Here is a 21,767-nt window from a genome sequence, read left to right as displayed (position 1 = left end):
ATTAATAAGTATCTGTTTGTTTTCTGCACAATCCAATTGACATGTCTTAAACTTATTTAAGCCCTGAGATGGCTCTTGAAACTCTTTTAGGTTCTTTGGCTGCTGAGTTTTGATGATGATAAGAACACACTAGCAGATGCAGTGGACAAGTACTGTATTGGTGTCCCACCCATTCAGTGGTTGGCCTGGATTCCACAGCTGTTGACATGCTTGGTTGGCTCAGAGGGCAAACTTCTTCTGAACCTCATTAGTCAGGTAGGTACAGAAGATGAACACTAATTCTTTATTGTCTGTAATCTTTATTTTCAAGATGAGATGTATAAGAATTTTTTAAAAAAAAGAAAGCTTTAAAAATAGTGTTGTTTGCAACTGTTGATTATTTAATAAATGCGAATTACTCTTTATACGCAGAGTATTTTTAAGTTCAAAGAGGGTTACTTAATGAGACTAAACCTTATGAAAGTATATGCCATATGTGCGTAACACATTTTAGCTTTCCCTCTGCATTCTGTATTACACTTTTGTGAACACTACAGTACACATCTAGGGGAATGTATAGTTAAATGGTCTTAACACAGGAGTAGGGCTGAAGAATTGTTGGCTCTAGTGACTAAAGGGCAGACATTTTAGTGCTTTGTTTTTTTTATTAGACTTGATTGAAAAGTCAAGGCTCTGTCACAGTCAGAAATCTCTACAGGGGCTCTGTAAATTTTCATTTAAAATTTAGTATGTCAAGTGATTAGAAAAATAAGGATAAGGTTTAGGGAGTCAGGTGAGGAATCTGACTTCCTGGATTTGTACCTCTGAAATGACAAATGAGCTTTGATCTTGCTTCAGGATTTTACGATTTTACTGCCTACTACCATCTGTTCTGAAGCAGAATCAGAAGAACAGAACATGTACCTGTATCTCAGCATAAAATTGATTTACAGCATGTCTTTAGACTCAGGGATAATATGTGACATCTTTCCATTGACGCATTTCTAGATGCTGTTTTGGTATTGCTTAGTGTGAACAGGGTTCAAACATCCTGTTCTCAGAGATGTTAACTGTTCATGGACTAGCTTAAGCTCTGTTTTAGTGTTCACAGAACCTGGAAATACTTTTGATGTTTGTTCATTCAGGTTAAGGTAAAACAGTTGTGAGGTCCTATTAACATACAGCTGGACCTAGGAAGCTCTTGCAATTGCCTTGTGCATTGAGGCCTGCGTACATAACTGTAGTGTGCATGTGTATGCATGTGTTTCTCCCTCCGTCTCCATAAAATTAAGGTGAAACTTTGAAGAAGCCATACACCCAAATAGCTTAAGAAAGCAAAGTTCTTAAGGCAAGATTTCTGACACACATGGCTTGGTATTTTCTTTTAACACTAGTGCTTAGCTGTGTTCTGACAGCAGGCAGATAAAACTTATTTCAAGGAGTTGTAGAGACACTTTTTTTGGTAAGATCTTAGAACCATAGAATCATAGAATGTCCTGAGTTGGAAAAGGCCCACAAGGACCATCATGTCTAACTCCTGGCTCTACACAGAGACCATCCAAAAATCAGCCAGCGATGCTGTGCCTGAAGCACCCCAGGGTACGGTTGCCCCTTTTGGCTGCCAGGGCACACTGCTGGCTCATTTTTAACTTGGTGTCAACCAGAACCCCCCGATCCCTTTCCTTGGGGCTGCTCTCCAGCCTTCCATCCTGCAGTCTATGCATACAGCTGGGGTTGCCCTGTCTCAGATGCAGAATCTGTCACTTGCTCTTACTGAACTTCATGCGGTTGCTGATTGTCCAGCCTTCTAGTCTGTCAAGATCCCTCTGCATATCCTGTACATACATTTCAGAAATGAGTGGCTACTCAGAAGTCCTACTATAGGTGGAGCTTAGGTTCATAAATATCACAGATATTTGTGTTTATCTTGCTTTTAAACTTTGGGTTCATAGAAGGAATATAAAATAAAAAAATATTTCCATGTTACTAATTAAAAACTGTAAGTTTGCTGAAATGCTAGATTCTGAACTTTTACAGTTATTGTAAATAAAGTATTCTTGAATGACAGCATGTGGCATATGTATGTCAGGTTAGTAATCTGTCATAAATAACACTTTACTGAACAGTTAAATGCCATTGCAAAACTTCTACCACTTGTTGTACCCATTTGGGTGAAAGAAAAATCCATGACTTAATGAGATTGTGGCTGGAGAAGCCTCTAATAATGTCTTAAGATGCGCTGTATTGCGGGTAGTACTTAGATATGTAATTTCTTTCCCTTATTAGGTATGGAGATTTATTAATTTTAAAGGGGATGCTGAATGTTAGTATCTCTTCACCACCACCACCCCCCCCCCCCCCCCAACATGGAAGCTAAAATCTTTTTTTGGTGAAATTGGTATCCCCTAACATTAAGTGCTGCAATTAGGTGCAGTAAAGTTACTCTCTAATGGGCCTTCTTATCACTTGCTGTGGGGCTCGCTGGGAATTGTGGCTTAATTTAAAGACTAACCGCTGTCATTATGTCTGTTTTTCTTCCATTATGTACATGAGTAAGATCTCTGAGCTGGCCCAGGTACTCTGGCATTATGCTGTTTTCAGATTTATTAGGCAATACGATCTGGAAGTGCTAATTAGGTAATGTTGTAACAGTGTGTGGAGGGAGTCACCATTTCATCCCCTTTGGTTTTCTGTTACTGAAATGATCTTTAATTTTCTAGTTTTCTGTAAGCTGTTATTTAAAACAAGGAGCTGATTCTTACTGAATTGCATTCATTTACAAAGATAATCTGTGTCTGTTGATCTGATGTGTAGTTAATTTTCCTTAACTGAGAAACGTGTATATATATACATCTCCAAATAGGTGGGAAGAGTCTATCCCCAGGCTGTCTACTTCCCTATCAGGACCCTCTATTTGACCTTGAAGATAGAACAAAGAGAGCGCTACAAAAGTGGTGAGCTTGATACTCATAAAATTGTTTGGTTTCTTTGTAACTTAGTCATTATTTTGAGTTTCATCTAAATTTGCTGGGTCTTCACAGATTCTATAGGAAACATAGCAACTTCAAAAGGCCAAGGGAAAAATTCTTGGTAAACTACTTTGTTTATGTTCATTTCTGTAAAGTGAAGTCTATAGATGACTTGAGCTGTCTTGAATGACATACTCACCAAGAAGAGTTTTATCTAGATTATTATGTTGATTAACTGTTCGTAGTCACACATTCTGTAATGGATTTTTATCATTAAAAACAGCTAAACAAGTAGAAAATTCTTGGATTTCAAATACCAAAGAACTCTTTGGGTGCTTCTTTGGAGGAGGAGGAGGTACTCGCATACTATAATACTTCACTGTGTTCGTATCAAGCAACAGAGGTTTCTGTTCCAAAATCTTGATATTACCACATACACATCTAGTGATAGCTGATAAAATATTTTCCTCTCGGTTCTGCCACAAGCTGCTGTTCTGTTGGTGGGTTAAGTGAGGTTTCTGTTTGCTGAAAGCTGATGTTGTTCAAAGTAGTGGGTCATCATCTGATAAACCAAAACTCAGTGCTTAATCACTGTGCAATGGAGTTGTAACCCAAGAGATCAGTTTTACTAGAAGATAGCACTCTACAGCAATATCTGTGGTGTTGGCATCAGCTATGTTTATTCCTGCAGTTGTATGAGAGATTGCACCAAAAAAAAGGAAGGGGGCCAAAATGAACATTATTTAAATAATTTGATTCTATCTGAAATGATGTCAGTTACTTCAAGAGCTTGTGTTGCTAGAGTAAAACCTAGGGCTGTGCAATTTTGAAGAGTATTTACATTGCTGTAACTTTGAGAAGCCTGTACCAGTGAACAGCACTTGGAGTAAGTAGTGTTTTCTTTCTAAAAACCACATTTTCTGATATTCAGTAGGTAATACATGATTAATACTTAAAGTAAATCTGAAGTAAATTCTTGAAACAATTTATTTAATGCAGGCATGTATAAAGCTTATCAAGTTTTAAATTTCTGTTTTGATTTTTCTTTTCCGCTTTACAGATTCTGGCCAACAACAGCCAAGTTCAGTTGGAAATCAGTCCCACTCTGCCTCAGATCCCGGGCCAATCAGAGCCACTGCACCAATGTGGCGATGCAGTCGAATTATGCATATGCAGCGAGAATTACACCCAACACTGTTGTCTTCTCTGGAAGGCATTGTAGATCAGATGGTCTGGTTCAGAGAGAATTGGCATGAAGAGGTATTTGGCTTTTATATAGCTTCATATGTATGTATCATCTAAGGAAAACTTAGCTGCAAAATATTTCTCTAGAATGATTTCTGAACAGTAAAACATAGCTATTTTCTTTGATTAGTAAACTGATGTATTCCTGACTGTTCTGATAGGAGTTTTAAGGAGCTAGTTGTATCTGGAAGCAATACAAAAATTTCCCCAAATTATCAATTTGATGAATGCTTCTAACTTTAGAATTTAAGCTGTTGCTTGTACTAACTGAAAATTTATATTCTTATTCTAAGTTTCACAGATACCAGTTTTCTTCTTGATCCGGTGGTCTGTGACAGGTGGTGATTATTGTCCAAGTTTGAATTAGAGAGCAGGTGGACATGCTACTCCACTTCTGTTAATTGCCTTTCAAAGTGCTGTAGGCTGTTCTGTTCTGTCTACCTAGCAGAGACTTAAGTGTTTCCTCATACCACATTATTTTCTAATATATCACAAAATACGAATCAAAACTTTTCTGCTTTTGAAAGAGCAAGGAATGCTTTGTGGTGCAGTGTTTTGACTGATCGGTTTGCTCATTTGCAGTGCTAGTAAGAATCAGTGCTGTCATTCAGATTGACCCTCTGATACAATTTGAGAATACAGTTTTAAATAAATGCTTCTCAGAGAATAGCTTCATTATATAAAACACAGTAAGGGAATATATACTTGGTGTCAAATCAGAAGGCCTGATCTTCCTGACTTTGTCTTTATTTATTTTTTTAATCCTTAGGTCCTTAGACAACTGCAGCAGGGCTTGGCAAAGTGCTATTCTGTTGCCTTTGAGAAAAGTGGAGCTGTTTCAGATGCCAAAATCACTCCTCATACACTAAACTTTGTCAAGAAGTTAGTCAGCACTTTTGGAGTAGGTCTTGAGAATGTGTCGAACGTGTCCACCATGTTTTCCAGTGCAGCCTCAGAGTCACTTGCTAGGAGAGCACAGGCAACAGCTCAAGATCCTGTGTTCCAGAAGCTAAAAGGACAATTTACAACAGGTAATGGTTTTTTTTTTATTTTTTTAATCTCCAGGGAAATCTCCCTCACAAAGTTCAGCTGTGAAAGCATTCTGCTTTTTTTTTTTTTTTAATATTATTATTATTACAGTATTTTCCTGAGATAGAATATAGAAAACAGCACCTTTCTGTCATTCAACATAACGTGGGATAGTTTGTCAATCTGTGGAGCAATAAAGATGATACAAATTAAGCCAGACCACAACATTGGGAATGAGGTTATTGTTACATTTTTATTACCTAGAACTGTGGTGAAGTATGTATTTAAAGATTAACTAGATTGCAAAAATATTACAATTAGAAGTTATCTGAGTAGAACTACCTGCTTTAGATGAGGACAGTGATGTCTATTTTATGGTGAATGCCAGAATTTAATGATATTTCACTCCAGAACTCCAAATTCACAATATTGTGTGAAGTCTTTCAAAACAGCTGACTTACTCAAAACAGTGTTTTGAATAACTAGATTATGAAAAAAAAATACAAAAATTCACATAATTGGTAGGTAAATTGAATCAATAAATTTAATTAGCTCTAATAAAAAAGGCATTTTGGAGAATTAGCTTTTTTGCTTCATTTGGTTTCTGTTTATCAGTGGTGTTACATGTTTGATCTTGATTTAAAATTCTAAGAAAAGCATGTGCACAGTAGAGCGTGGTTTTGATATATTTATTGAAAAGTGTTAAGGCCATGCAGCTATATATGACAGAACTTGACAGTGATTGGCATCAGTGTTGTGGATTACCAGGGTTTGGGGTTTTGCATAAATTCCTGTCTAAAATACATTAGTTTATCCTTAAATATAATGGTAGAATTAGATAAAAATGAATATTTTTTTCTGAACAGAATTCAAAGTCATTAGTTATTGATAACTGAAAGGATAGAGTTTCTATAAAGACCTGTTTTCGTATTTTTCTGAATCCACTTTTATTTGTATTATTCTAAATCTGACTTAGATGATTTTGGCATGAGTTAAAACTCCATGATCTTAGCTTTTATAGTTATTTAAAAATCACGCCCTTTCTGCATTAAATCATTTCCTCTGCAAATGTGAGTCTTGCACTGACGAGTTATTCTTTTTAGAATTCTATGTTACATAAAGCTGCCTAAACAAAAAATTATTTGAGGTCCATGTAGCTACTGAGCATTTACAGAGTTTGACAAGTAGACTTGCAGTATTTTTTCAAGCATTTCACTGATAATGTTGTGAAAATAAGTGAACTGATGGGAATCTTGTGAAAGTAACTCAGTTTTAGATATGACCTACATATCTTGTTCGCATGATGCATTACATGATGTCCTTTTTGAGGCACAACAGTTGCATGACAGCAGATAATGAAAGTCCTGAGCCATATGATTAAATTTTTAATGGATGAAGGCTACTGGGAAGGGAACTGGAAGTAGGAACATTTTGTGTGTCATTGACTGAAGCTTACAGGGAAACAAAATACATTAAATGCAAGTTTGGACTTGTTTTTCATTGTTAATAATGGCTTCTATGTCTCTACATTGCAATAATAGTCTAGTCACATTTTCATTGCTATACATGTTGTTGGTATTCTCAGTTTTTGTTCAGCTTGGAGTTATTTTTGGTCTGTTCTAGTTTCTCGTAATTTATTTTCATCAAGATATGAGTGTTAGGGAGATCTGGGGTTTCAGAAGTTCAAAACAAAAACTGGATATGCCAGTAGGCTCAAGTCTGCAAAATCTAAAGTAATATTTCAGAATACTTCTAGAGAAACCCTTAAAAATGTTTAATTGTAATTCAGTTACATTTTGAGTTTAAAAAAAATAAAATTTAATGTGTAGGATTTTCAGTTTTTTATATGTGGTTATATGTTGGTTTTGCTCGTCTTTATCATATATAAATAACGTGTAAAGTTTCCAGGTGTGCTACCAAAACACAGCTTTTTTTTTTGAAGAATTGTATTGAACAAACTATAAAGCAATGAAGAACGTAGGCCTGAACATAAAAATCATGTAACATCATCAAAGTGTTTCTTAGAAAGCTTCAGTAAAATAATAAGTAATTTCTTACAGTATTTTTTTTTGAAGATTTCACGTTTTATTTTTCAAGTATAATTAAACATAAATATTTTAATCCTGTAGAAATCTATTTTGCTTAATGCTGGGTTTGATTTTATTTTAATCTATTAAATTAATTTGTTTAAATCACAAGTGAAGTGTGGGAGATGAAACAGATGAAACTAAACTGATCAATATACGTATGCATTTTTATAGTTAATTCATTATGAGGAAAATGAAAATAAGTTTTTGATTAGTTTTGCAATAACAGTGAAAAGTGCATAACTAAATGAACAGGACTAATTACACTACTGAACTAAAGGCTGTTCTAACATTGAGAAACCATTAGGAAATCATGCCTGCCGTGTCTGTTTTTCACACTAGGACTCTTCCATGTTTGTGTTTCTGACTCGTAACACCAGTTGTGTTTAGATGATGGACAAATCGTTATGGTGGTTGCCCTCTATTTTAGAAGTATCCAAGCTGAGAAGCTGTCTAGGAGTAAATTGCTTTCTTTGGTTATTTCAAAATAACAGCTCTGAAAATATAGCTAACAGCTATGTTTTATAGACACTTCCAACTATGTGTGGTTGCATAACCTCTTCCACTACTATCTGGGTTGCGTCTTGACTCCTGTTGGGAGTCATTAGGGACTCTCTCACCATTTCCTAGACTTGGAAGATTTTGTCTGCATCCAGCTGGACCACTGGAGTTCTCATAGGTCATTTTTTTCCATCCAAACATTATATATTGTAAAGCCAAATTTTACTTTGGATTTTTTTTTTCCTGGAACTTGAAATACTTAGTCCTTTGAGCATCTGTTCTTTGTTCCTTCCACCCTTTTCAGCTAAACCTTTGACATCAAAGAACAGACAGATACTGAAAAATGCACCCTTTGAGAGTACACTCAGCAGCGAAAGGAGGGGAGAAACTGCCTCAGTTGTTCTTTTGAGGGCAGATGATAGTTTTGAGTTTGGATCTCTGCTTCTTTCTGCACTTTTCTCTCCATTCAAGCTGAACACAAAGAGAGAATTCCAAAATACACCCTTAAAGGGCAAGATAACTTTCTTGACAGTTCTGGCACCCAGCATAATGAATTCTCTGCCATGAACGGAAGTTCTATAATCAGAAGGAAGCTTCTTGAAGTCTTGTTTTCTCTCTGAAGTGTGGGGAGAGGGAAGGGGTAATGGCACTGTTTATTATTTTTCATCTTTTTAAAGTTTTTTTTGTTGTCCCCTCTCCTTTGTCCCCTTCTCAAGAGAAAGCCTAGCATCACTCAGGTAGCTGTTTCTTTACTTCTGTTTTCATTTGTAGGCAACAGAAAATTCAGGTCAAGAGATTGGAGTTAGCATTATATTTGATTTGGTCATGTCTATGTAGTCGTCGTTAGATGGTGCTGATTGATAAATCAGAAGTCCTACTTCTTATTTCTTAACTGTCATGGAGATTTTTCACATATTTTAGTGCTCTCCAAAAGTTCTTACGAGCTTAAAAAGAACCTTTTGGAAAACACAAAGCAATTTCATATCTGAATAATAGCTTCAAGAGCAAGACAGCTCTTCTCTTAGAGAATGGTTGGATCTGCTTCAGTACAAGAGATTTGAACTCCTCTCTGAAATTAAACTTACATTTCAGTTCTAAGTGGCATTTTACATGATGGGTGTCCTGCCTCTTCAGTTGAAGATTCTTGCGTTTTGAACTTGAGCAGAATCAGATGATGTCTATAGCAGCATAATCTTTCAAATCTTGCCAATGAGCTATTACTGGTTCTAAAAGCATTAATTACTAGTTGCTTTTAACTGATAAGAACTATTTCATGCCAGTGTAGCAAAAGGGCTTTTAAAATAAATAGGTAGAGAATTAAAATAACACTTAATCTTTTTATTATTTATTTTTGTATTTTTTATTTTTTTAAAATGGTTCTTGGGATGCTGTGTTTTGTAGGTCAAGAGTTCTGGGGGTACAGAAGGGTTTGTTACGCTGATTTTACTAACTAAAGTGTATTCCTTTTTTGTTGCTTCATGAGCAATGATGGTACAACATTCATTTAAATAGCATTAAGCTTCTACAAAAAAAGATGTAGCTTTATTTTGTGTTAAGAACTGTTGGGTTTCTTTTAGGTCTGTCTCGCAGGCAGGAAGATTGTGTCCCCTGTTTGTCCTCTCATGGAAAATGGCAAGAACTTGCCAGTTGTGCTTGGTTGGATGGATTCAGGTGGCAATTTTTGAGGCATTCAAGACTTTGAATGAACACGTTTGTTTGAAACACGTGTATCACACTGTAAAATCTTTAGCATCCTTGAGGACAGAGAGCAAGCTTCTTCAGTTGAAGTGCAGTATGTAAAGTGTCACAGCCTTCTGTGAACATCTCCATTACAGATGTGGAGGTGAACTTCCTATTCTCTGTATGAAAAGATGAAACAAGCAGTAAGGTATTTTAAACCAGCGTGTGTTAGCTTGAGAAGGTATTCTTCATTAATAGGTACTGAGAAAGTGGATTTGTTTGAAACAAAATGTTTACCTCGATTAAGATGTTTGCAAAGCAGAGGAATTTTGTACACAAATGATGTCTCGTGTCGTATTTACCTTTATTCCAGCTGAAGAGGATAATTATTTTTCTCTAAGATGTACTATCTCTGGGAGCAAAAAGACTGAACTTTTTTTCCCCTCCATCTGCTACTGGGTAACAAAATAAAAAAAAAAAAATCCTAAAATGAGCACTTCAGAAACAGAGCTACTCCCATGGTGAACTGAATGCCTTTTTAATTAATACTTATTTCTTTAAATAAAATAAAATAAGTGTATAATGTTGATGCATATTTTTTACTACTTTGACTGACATTAGCACAAAAACTAGTTGCAATTTGGGGATTCTTTTCTGCACTTCAGGGAGTCAGGAGGTAAGTGATTCAATTTCGTCACTTCCATGGAATGATATACTTGCACTGCTCACTAGAGGGTAGGCTTGGGATTATAATAAGTTTGTTTTACAGCAGTATTGCAGGGGATGCACTGCCCAGACCAGTTAGAATCACTAAGGAGGTGCATCTTTCATTGTAGACTTTTTGTCTTATAGAAGTGGAAAGGTTTTTGTGCTGGTTTTTGCTCTGTTTTGGGCTGATGGACTTAAGACTTCCACTGAAAGCTTTTAGCGTATCAGTATTGTGGGTACATGATAAAGTATCTTGGGTTGTGTGTTCTCTAATGTTCTGCTTAAGTAACAGAACAGCACATTAGAAGGAATAAACTCTTCCTTACTTAATAGAGAATAATTTAAAGTTGTGCACATAGAGGAGGTGGTAGATTCTGATTGGTTTAAGCTGTATATAATTTTAGCACTTCTCTATAGAAAAAAGCTTTTGTATAGTAATGAAATATTCATCAGAGCCTTTTTTTTCAAAGGTAGCACAGCAATGTTCAGCATGTTTGGTTTGCACCGTTGAATTGTATGACGTGCTCTCCTCCAGCACCTAGTTGTAGTGTTATTGCTGTTGGGTGATCCTGTACCCATAATTTGTGTTTGGGGTTCATAGATAGCCATGTCTCTGTGACAGACTTGCTCAGTAGTATGTCTTCCTTTTCATGTACTAGCTGCTGATTTTATTAGTTAGCTTTCAGTTTTCGTATAATGTTTAAGACCAGCGCAGTGATTTAAAACCTGTTTTCTTTGTAATAGGCATGTGAGCTGTATGTGGGACTCCTCAAACAAAGTATTTTCCATGTAGCTGAAAGAATCTCCTTTAAAGTGTGAACGTCACGCAGTTGATAGTTAAATACACTATATGGAATTTAAAGTGCTAAGGATATATGTATATTTTTTCTTTTAGACTTTGACTTCAGTGTGCCAGGGTCAATGAAACTTCATAATCTTATTTCGAAACTGAAGAAGTGGATTAAAATTCTGGAGGCAAAAACTAAACAGCTTCCAAAGTTCTTCCTCATAGAGGAGAAGTGCCGTTTTCTGAGTAATTTTTCAGCTCAAACAGCAGAGGTAGAGATACCTGGAGAATTCCTTATGCCAAAGCCAACGCATTACTACATCAAGATAGCAAGGTAAACTAAAACTGGGGAGAAGGGGTAGTTGTAATTCTGCAGGGGAGAAGAAAACGTAAATGTTCTCCATGTATCTGTCCTGCGAAAGTAGATATTATGTGTATTTCATGTATTTAAATTACATATATGGAGTCACGCTTTTGGGTATAACAACTTGAATTTTTTCTTTATCCTCCTTTGGTAATTTTGCATTACTTCACTATGCTGCTGTACCGTACATGACGATTACATTTGGGTTTATGTTGATATAAGTTGCGAGTATTTCTTCTGTTGTAGTCCACAGAGGAACTGCTCTTCAAAATAGTGATCAAGGTCTGATCTAATGATTAATTTTGCTCAAGAACTATTGTCTTAGAGGAAAAAAAAAATATATATATATATTTATTTTTTTACAACCAAATAGAAACCTTGGGTTAACTGGATAACAAAATTGTACATTGTAATACAGTTGCGCTGTCTTATTTCTTTGTGTTGTGGTGGGGTTTTTGTTTTTTTCTGCTGTTGTTATTGGGTTGTGGTTTTTTTTTTTTAAACATCATTATTTGATATTAAAGGAGATAAGTCTGGGGGCTTTAATCTCCCTTTCTTCTTGGATAGGTTTATGCCCAGAGTGGAGATAGTTCAGAAACACAATACTGCAGCCAGAAGACTCTATATCCGAGGCCACAATGGAAAAATTTACCCATATCTGGTAATGAATGATGCTTGCCTGACAGAGTCTCGTAGAGAAGAGCGGGTATTACAGCTCCTTCGCCTTTTAAACCCTTGCTTAGAGAAAAGGAAGGAAACCACAAAAAGACATCTGTTTTTTACAGGTACTGAAAAGATAGATTTTTGTCTTTTTTAAATATATGTTGTACTCAAATACTTTAATTGCTAAAGGTTTTTGACAGCTACTAGTCACTGATACTGAAGGTTTTGGATATTTAAAAGGTAAATTCACAGGCATATAAGGCAGAGGCATGCTCACTGTGGAGGAAATGGGTATGTGTACTTCAGAGCAAGCATTTACAGATGGTTTGGACTGGACAGAACAAACGTTTTTCTCCCCACCTTGTGATACACGAATACTGAATTTCTTTTACTTCTTCCATGTAATACAGAAGAAAGATTTTTTTATTTTTTTTTTTAGTGCTTTGAATTTGATACATAGTTTCTGAGTTCTCCCATTGAGAACGTGTTTTTATAATGTTTGAATTAACTTCGTCTGTACACGGTGATGTTTATTTTAAGGAAGTAAACTGAAATATATTGGCTGGTTGGTTGTTGCCAAATAAAATCAATTCATATTCTAGATACTGGACGCAGGCCTTCTGGACGCAGGCCTTCTGTTGAGTGTACTTCTGTGATTCTGTACAAGGCTACTCAGTTTGGAGGGTGCACTTTGCCAAGAGCACCACCTGGCAATGCTTGAACATAACAGAATCAATAAACCTAATATTAAGTAGGCCTTAATAAGGAGAGTTGAGGGATGTTCCAATATGATCAATGTGTATAAATTGCCAAAATACTCGTGTAATAAAAGGTCACGTATTTAACTATTTCAAAGCAGAAATGGTGAATCAATGCTCAACACGCAATCTTAATTCTTTCTTTTTCCTTGTACATCTTGGCTTTTTCATGTGTTGATTATAAATAATTCATTCATGGAATGAAAAGCAGAGTCTTCCCTTAGCAACATACTTGATCTACTTGTGATTCAAATACTAATGTGAATGCCTTAAAACAGTTAAACTTTCATGTTTTCCAGATATTAAAGATGTTGGCAAGTTCCAGCTTATAGCTGTGTAATAACTTCATATAAATATATAAACAGCTTTCATTTCAGAAGGTCATTGAATCACTTATTAACTTCATATAAACAAGTTCTGTACATTGCATTACTCAGTTCTAATAATCCTTAGCTGGTGAGCAGAAAATATATTATGGATAGTGGAAACTTGAATCGAAGATAGTAAGACATGCTGCTACTTTGCCATCGACTTTTTTTTTTTTTTTAAATAAAAAAGCCCAGATCTAATATTTAAAAGCTGTAGTTTTACCAGTCTTTCGTTTTGTGCTCATTGTATCTGTTGACATGAACTTGCTGTCAGGAACTTAGGTGGCCAGATGATGCAAGTTGCTCTGACAGAGCTAGAGATGCATAATTGCGATCCAACTTTAAAAAGACTAAAATATATAGGCCAAAGGATTTATTATATCAAAAGGGAAATAAAGCATCTCTGTATGGGTGAAGATGCTTTTACATCCTTCCAAGGCCAAATTAAGAGAAATATAGTAGATACAGTCTTGAAAGATATGATTTTAGAAAAGGCCACCGACACCGAAATACATCATCTATATAACATCATTATGGAAGTAACATGTTTTTCTTCAAAGAGCTGTTTTTAAACAATGTTCTCTTTGGAAATAGTTCTGTACTTTGTGGTTTGATACTACTTAAAAGAACTGAAGAACATTAATTTCTCCGCTGCCAGAGGTTAATGGAAGCAGAGCAGAAGAAATAGCTCATTAACACCCCTTCTTTCTCTGGAATGCATTTTTTCTTTAAGATCGAAGAACTTAAAAGTATTTAAACAACTTTCTCCTCTATTCCTGAGGTTAATTATTACAACTTCTGAGGGAAATGATGAGAGAACAGGTTTGTTGGTATCCAGAGGTCACTGTCAAACAGTACAACTGTAGTGTCACTGGAAAAGCTAGCAATGGAAGAAGCTTTGTCTTTCTGGGCCTAGGTGCACATCTTCCATGCACATAAGACTCATGAGAATGATATGTCCGTGAAGCACCATGAACGTGCAAATAGGGTTTTTGCAGGCTTACTGCTCCTGAAGTAAAAGCTCAGTGGCTTAAATTTTCTTGTTATTGAATGTTTTTCTTTGTTTTCCCTCAGTTATTTTCAAGCATTGTCACTTATGCATCTATACCTTAGCAGTATTTAGATTTTTCCTCCAGTTTTTATGAATTTTTTTGAACACTGTACTAAGGATAATAGTTTTGCTCTTCAGACTAATATTTATTGCAATGATGCTAGTGCATGCAATCACAACCCCCGTTTGCATTTGAGTAAAGTATTGCCCTCTTCTGTGCAGCTAGAGAGAAGTAGGAAGAATGAGTGCTCGTTTTTTTCTCTCCTAATGTAGTCAAGATGTTTCAATTTAGTTTAAAAAAAAAAAACAAAAACTCGCTTTCTTTTTAACTGAGCTTGTGAATTAGTTATGAATGTAGTAATAAAAATTTTTCTCTTGATACACTTCAGTTGATTATTGCAGCAGTGCTTTAAGGGCTGATAGTCGCGTGCTAACTCTCTTCCAAGTACTTGGGTTGTGAATTAACTGTTTTGTTTTGTGTTGCTCTCTCTGTTTCCGCCCCCATCCTTCCTCACCCTTCTCAAACCACTCCTAGTCCCCCGGGTTGTAGCGGTTTCTCCACAGATGCGTTTGGTTGAAGACAATCCCTCATCTCTGTCCCTGGTGGAGATCTATAAGCAGCGCTGTGCCAAGAAGGGCATTGAGCACGACAACCCCATTTCTCGGTACTACGACAGGCTGGCAACGGTCCAAGCACGGGGGACTCAAGCTAGCCATCAGGTATGGGAGTATTTAATGAGTTGCACTCAAGATCTTTTCTTGAGAGCTCTGTTACATGGCATCCAACTCCGCCTCATTAGATATGAGACATATTATGCAGAGCTGGTGGTTTGAATCTGTTTGTTTTCGTTTTACTTCATGTATTTTGGGGAGCTCTTATAGCTCATTAGTATTTTAGATCATCTTTGAAAGCTTCAAAAAACAAGCTGTATTTGTTCCACTTCAGGTTGTTTTGGATAACTGCAGATGAAAACAGATGAGAGATTGATTGCTTTTAGACCCTTTTATGTAGTGCTTTGAAAATAATTGATAACATGGAAAACAGCATTGCTATTTAACATAAGCAGTTACAGTATGGTATGTGATGCAGGTTTCCCCTTGTTCTTGTAATGTTTATCCTGGATTCATTTCATCCAAGCCAAAGAGTTGACTAAACTCACCCTAATAAATGGCAGTACTTGGAAAATAAAAATTTCCAACTCTCTGTAATCTCCATCAAACATCAAATTCTGATAAATAAGCTTATTTTATGGTTATCTTAAGATTAATGCAAGTATTTTATAAAATTTCAATCCCATATTAAATACAACTATGAGAAGATACACAGTATATCACAGACATTATTTAGAGCATCTTTTCAGGCTTTGTTACAAAATAAAATGAAGTGTTACGTAACATCTGTTTCTATTTTGAGGATTTTTCCTTCAGGTTATGAAACTCTTTAATGGCCATTTAATTGAAGTCAGTTTGACTATCGTTCTTTCTGGTGCAATAGAACATATCCTATTTCTTTTTCTAATTAATTCGGATAGGCTGTGCTACAATAATGAAATTTTTGGGTAAATTGTATATGTTTACATCAAGGGAAAAATTATGGCAAAATTATGGCAAATTCACTTACAAAAACAAATCTCAACTTTTATCTTCTTGTATTTTTGAGATAATTCTGCTGTAATAATACATGAAACTAATTATTTTACTCAGTGTGTGTCCCTATTTCGTATAATCAAAATTCTTTACTTTTTTCTGTAAACAACTCTATGTACAAATAAACCACACAGGTTTTAGGTTGTAGTCTTTGTAGGTCCCATGTGTAATTTCAAATCTTGTCATTATGCTTTTTTGTTTGATGAACACCTTCCAAAAAAAGCTATCAAATTGTTGTCTTATTTGTGTGCATAACTTAAGACAGCTGCTTCCTTGTGCTGCCTACAGACTACCTTCACCTGATAATGATTAGTAAACTGAGGCTATTAGTAATGTTTTAATCTTTTTTTGTTGTGGTTGCATACCAGCTATGGAAAGAATCTGTATCACTGCTGTTGGTCTATGTTTTCCTCAGTAATATGTTAGTCTGAGCAGCAATCATTTTGACTTTATCTTACATAAGGACTTTATCCAAAACCCTTGGAAATTCATAGAAATAAAGTAGGATCCAGAACAACCTTTTTCAGTTGGGAGTTGAGTAATATTTACATCCTTCGATAAGGAAATGGGATCTTTCAGTGAGGGGATATTAAATGCTTTAAAGTGAAAAATGTGATTTAGGCTGCTCATAACCTTCAGTACAGTGTTCAGCATATTGATGACTGAAGTTGGAAATAAGTATTACAATAAACACATATGTATTAAGACTTGAAATAGAGGATTTTGTTTTATTGCTGACAGATGCATATCCAGTTTGAACTGAAACTAAAAAAAAAAAATTAAAAAAGTGGATTATGTTCCAATAGCTTGCCCTAAGGAAGTGCAGCATTGTGGGTTGAATGTATCTTTAGTTCATTTCTGACTTTCTTGAAAGATTTGAATAGGAGATACTTCAATCAGTACGTAACTTTCCAGTCTCAGATTTTTTCACAAGACTGATGGCAGTTCTGTTGCTCTTTCAGTTTATAAAAAAAATCAGTCTTTTAAGATGAAGATTAGTTTGTAGCCGTGCAGAGGATAAACATAATATGTGAATTTTAACAAGGAAGTTGGGAGATGGTCTTGGATTAGAAGTCTCCAAGTTCAGAATGTTTTCCTAGAGTGGAATACTGTGGTTGAGAGAATTTAGTTGCTTTTGGCATAATTGTTGCTAAAAAGTATGTTAAAATAATCTCTTCCAACTAATATTTTTCATATTTAGGTTCTCAGAGATATACTCAAAGAAGTACAGAGTAACATGGTGCCACGCAGTATGCTTAAGGAGTGGGCTTTACATACATTCCCCAATGCTACAGATTACTGGACCTTTCGAAAGATGTTCACTATTCAGTTAGCCCTAATTGGCTTTGCAGAATTCATCTTTCATTTAAATAGACTCAACCCTGAAATGCTGCAGATTGCCCAGGTATGCTCTGTTTTGTCCTTGATGCATGCTGTCGTCTTTGATCAAATGGAAATTTGGACTCTACGTTTGAAATGAGTCAAAACGGTAATTTGACATATATAATTAACAGTGTATTTCAGTAGGTTTTTCATTTGATTATGTGATTCCACATCATGTAGGTAGTAATTTAAACTGCAGACCACTTTGCCAACTCTACCCCCTCTGGTTATAACTTAGAACAGAGTCTGTAAAATTGTTAGTAGATATTGGAACTGTTAATGTAAATGACCAGTAAGTCTCTCTTGAGTCTTTCTTCTGATATACTGCTTTGGATATATCTGTGCCAAACAGATTAAAAAATAAACAATAAAAATCTAGAGCTTCATTTTCTAAAAGGGGAATACCCTTTTTCAAATAATGTTTTCTTTTTTACATTGATATCACGTCAAAGTACAACTCCTATTAATAGTGATTTTTCTGTTCTAAACCAACATTTAAATGAGGCTTGCCACCTTACTAGAGCAAAGGTGGTATATTTTAAAGTCTTAATGCCACTTTAATGCATGGAGGGTTATACTGTGTATAGCAATTAAGATTCTTTAATCCCCACTGTGCAGCCATGGTGTTCAAATTCCTACCCAGAGTGAGTAATGCATGGAGAATGCTTACCCAGAGTTGAGACACTCCGAGAATGAAGATCTGTCTCTTTGCACAACTCCTTAAAGAACATTGCCACAGAAGAATCTATTTCTTAAGTTTGATGCAATAGTCTATATTTATTCAGGCTTTTTGGACGCTCACTTTTAGAATAAATACTTTGTGTATGCCTTTAACTTTTCTTGCTCAAGCACTGTTCGAAAGTGAAAAGCTGTTGCATTAAGATAGGTTTCAAATACAGCATTTTTTCTTTATGTAGCTTCAATATTTATTTTTTTTAAATAGAAAAAGCTAAATGAAAATACTAAATCACACATTGATTCTTAAATAATCGGTTGTAACTGGTTGTATTCTGAGTATTAACAGTATATAAAAATGTATTTTCTTTTGGTTTCATTAATGACAATTTGCTTCTTTATTACTGTTGTGCATTTTGTTTTTAAATCCAGGATACTGGCAAGTTAAATGTAGCTTACTTTCGCTTTGACATTAATGATGCTACTGGAGACTTGGATGCCAACCGTCCAGTTCCATTCCGGCTCACACCAAACATTTCTGAATTTCTTACCACCATTGGGGTGTCTGGTCCACTGACTGCATCTATGATTGCAGTAGCTCGCTGCTTTGCACAGCCAAACTTTAAGGTTTGTATATGTTTTCAAAAGTTGGTTACATTTACATTTAAAAGTTGTTTAATTTACATTTATCATTTATCAACTGATAAACTAAACACCATTTTCTTTCTTAAGATAGAAATTGAACAGTCCATATTTATATTTTTAAATCTTAATCCAAGGACAACGCAAAGGCCAGCTGAAGTCATTGCAATTTGCCTTTTTGGAAAGAATAGGAGGAAGATAGGTGTAATTGTACTTTTATTTTCCTTTTTGTCAAAGCATGTTAATACAGGATGATTGTTTCAATGCTGTAGCCTCATAAATCTCTACAAATTCTGGCAGTGGTAAATAGTTAATGACAAACGCAACGTCATTTAGAATCTTCATAATACACTTCTGTGAATAGAAATGTGTCTTGGCCCTTTGTTGGCAGAGCAGAATGCTAAAGATATATTGTTGCTTTGATGGATTCTAGCTCTTAGCAGGGTATAGTTTTCTAAAGAAGCTGTCTAACTTCCTTTTAAATTCTAATGCTTTCCAAAAATGAAGCATCTTGCACTTAGGCAGCAATTTGCACCAGAAAGACATTGCACAGAACGTACTGTAGCTATCGTATGATCTAGTTACGTTTTAAAAGATGGAAAATATCCTGAAGTGATTTTTTTAATGTATAATACAGAAAGCTTAGATTTTTTTTAATAATTCATCACTTCACCTTAAAAAGCTATGTCTATACATGTAAATGAGTTTGCAGACTTAGTCTGTAATTTGTACAGCTGAATGATGTATGCCCAATTAGACTTACCATGTTGAATTTACAAGATCAGAGCACAGGTGTGCATTTATTCTTGCAGTGATGGGTGCCCAGCTTATTTCAGGTACCTGGTGATTATTGTGTTAGTTTTTCTGACTTCTGGACTTAAGAGGAGTACCTTTAACATTTTCTGTATTTACCGTTTTTACAGATGCCTATAAAATCTATTGAATATGTGTTTGTGTATTATTGGCCTAATATCTAGATGTGTTACAAAATACCTATTTGTTATTTGCAGACAGAAAAGTTAACTCAGACTGGATACCTCAAAGTCTGCTTTAGAAGCTCGAGTTGACAGATTAAACAGTAAATTGGCGATAGGAAAAAACAGGGAATGATTTCTTGCAGGCATTTTGTTTTTTCAACCAAGGACAGAGTTGGTGTATAGGTGTGTGTGTTAGGAGGAAAAAAAAAAAGGCAAAACACATATATATGAATATTGCAGTCAGTATTTTTTCCCTTTTTGTCAGAAAGCAGTGTTTGCTGAGGGTATGATCATTGACCCGTTGGAGGCCAGAGGGGGCAAACAGCTTTGCAAAAGACGCTGTATCTTTGCACAAATTTCTGCACGTGTGTATGGGGGAAGTCACATTTAGCAGGGTCATTTAAAAATGGAACATAACTGACTGTATTTGTGTATGAAGATCTGAATATATGATGTTTGAGATTTTTCTTTTTTTAAATTTATTTCTGTGGGCAACACTGTATTGTGTTTTCATAATTAAGGTCTTTTATGAAAAGAAAAACCTTCAGAAAAAATAGTTGAAAAAAAAAGAGTTGGAAGCCACAGTCATCTTGAAAAGGCTGAGAGTGGAAAATGGAACCAAAAGTGTCAAAATGTTATTGACTAGAATTCAGTTTGAAGTCTGTAAGCCCTAATGGTTCTCTGGATTAAATATAATAGTCTGACTTTTCTCCTTCATATAGGTCGATGGTATCCTAAAAACCGTGCTACGGGATGAAATAATTGCATGGCACAAAAAAACACAAGAGGATACTTCCTCTCCGCTCTCAGCAGCTGGGCAACCTGAAAATATGGACAGCCAGCAGCTCGTTTCACTAGTTCAAAAAGCTGTTACTGCTATCATGACTCGACTTCATAATCTTGCTCAGTTTGAAGGAGGAGAAAGCAAAGTCAACACTCTGGTAGCAGCTGCAAATAGCTTGGATAATCTCTGTCGTATGGATCCTGCCTGGCACCCCTGGCTGTAACTTGACATTTTCATTAGCTTTTTCTTTGCTGCTGTTTGTGGTGTGAGCCATATATTGTGTTAAGAAAATGTGAAAAAAAAATCTTTTCAGACCATGGCTTACCTGTCACACTGCATTTTGTCAGTCTTCATTTTAACGGTGTTTACAGGAATATGACAGTTTTACTGTTTTTAATTTCATGAGGATACGTTTCCTCCTGTTTAAAAAAGGTTATTTAATATGCAACAACAGCTCTCACAAATAACTAAAAATGAAGAGAGGAAACTTAAAAATGTACAGAAAAAAATCTTATTTTATGATGGGGACTATAAAACTAGCATTGCTAGATTTAGGGTTTGCCTTTCCTAATCTGCAGTATATAAAGTTTTTATGCAATAATAACTACTAAAAAAAAAAAAAGAAAAAAGAAAAGACAGTATTCCCAATTATTGAATTTTACTCTATGAAATTTTACTTCATCACTGTCCCTTCATTATACTAAATTGAAGGCACAAATAAATCTTCTTCCTTTAAGTTTGCTTCAGAAATTTACATGAGTAAAGTTGGTTTGTAAAGAGAATTTTGTACCAAATGTATAGAGGTGACTTTTTGTTAGGCACTGAGAAAAAGATGATCAAATTGTGCTAGCTTTTCTTTCAGCACAAGTTATGTACAGTGAAAGTGTAAGCCATTTAGGGTATTTGGTTTAGTTGTGGACAGTGTTGGGGGGGGGGGGTTATAATAAGGATGGGAGAAGTCATCCACCGATACATGTATTTGACTGTAATAGATTTAAAAAAATTAAAATCTTATAAAGCTATCTCTTTTTTTAATGTTTAGAATTACAATAGCTTCTTTAGAATCAATCTGTTCCTTTGTAATTTAAGAAAAGATCAGTTTAATGTTTCATGTGAGTCTTTCTGTGTTAGCATTTTTATAAAACTTCAGTGTTGAGAATGTTAAATTTGTACAGAGTGATTTTTTCAAAATAAATATTTTGTAAAACTCTCTGGCATTCAGCTTATTTAGAGTATTTTTAATATGCTATGGCATAAATAGAAAACACGCAAAAGCAGGTATTATCTTTTATCAACTAAAACAACCTGAATGTTAAAGGGTCGTGACTGTATTAATGAAACATGTACGATGTACTTTTGTATGCTGATAAATTGTTTTTAGAAGAACTGCAAATAGGGAATATGTACATAGCAAGAATTTTGTCAGTGTAGTCTTTCTTGCTAGCCAGTCAATTAATGTGTTAATGCTTT

General features: G+C 35.2%; 1 protein-coding gene across 1 annotated transcript in view; it reads left to right on the top strand.

The window, feature by feature from the left end:
• TRRAP (transformation/transcription domain associated protein) overlaps positions 1-21,507 on the top strand; it is a 92,875-nt gene extending 71,368 nt beyond the window's left edge. The window contains exons 63-72 of the mRNA XM_035548873.2: positions 91-255; positions 2,843-2,933; positions 4,009-4,208; positions 4,963-5,224; positions 11,094-11,319; positions 11,917-12,134; positions 14,725-14,909; positions 17,038-17,241; positions 18,327-18,521; positions 20,236-21,507. Coding sequence (XP_035404766.1) covers positions 91-255; positions 2,843-2,933; positions 4,009-4,208; positions 4,963-5,224; positions 11,094-11,319; positions 11,917-12,134; positions 14,725-14,909; positions 17,038-17,241; positions 18,327-18,521; positions 20,236-20,520 — 2,031 coding nt within the window. The 3' untranslated portion in view covers positions 20,521-21,507. The remainder of the gene's footprint in view (positions 1-90; positions 256-2,842; positions 2,934-4,008; positions 4,209-4,962; positions 5,225-11,093; positions 11,320-11,916; positions 12,135-14,724; positions 14,910-17,037; positions 17,242-18,326; positions 18,522-20,235) is intronic.
• Positions 21,508-21,767: the final 260 nt, after the last annotated feature.

The sequence above is a fragment of the Cygnus atratus genome, chromosome 15 (genome assembly GCF_013377495.2).
Source record: "Cygnus atratus isolate AKBS03 ecotype Queensland, Australia chromosome 15, CAtr_DNAZoo_HiC_assembly, whole genome shotgun sequence".
Lineage (NCBI taxonomy): Eukaryota > Metazoa > Chordata > Aves > Anseriformes > Anatidae > Cygnus > Cygnus atratus.
The sequence above is the reverse complement of the archived record's forward strand: the minus strand, read 5'-3'. Positions and strand labels throughout refer to the sequence as shown.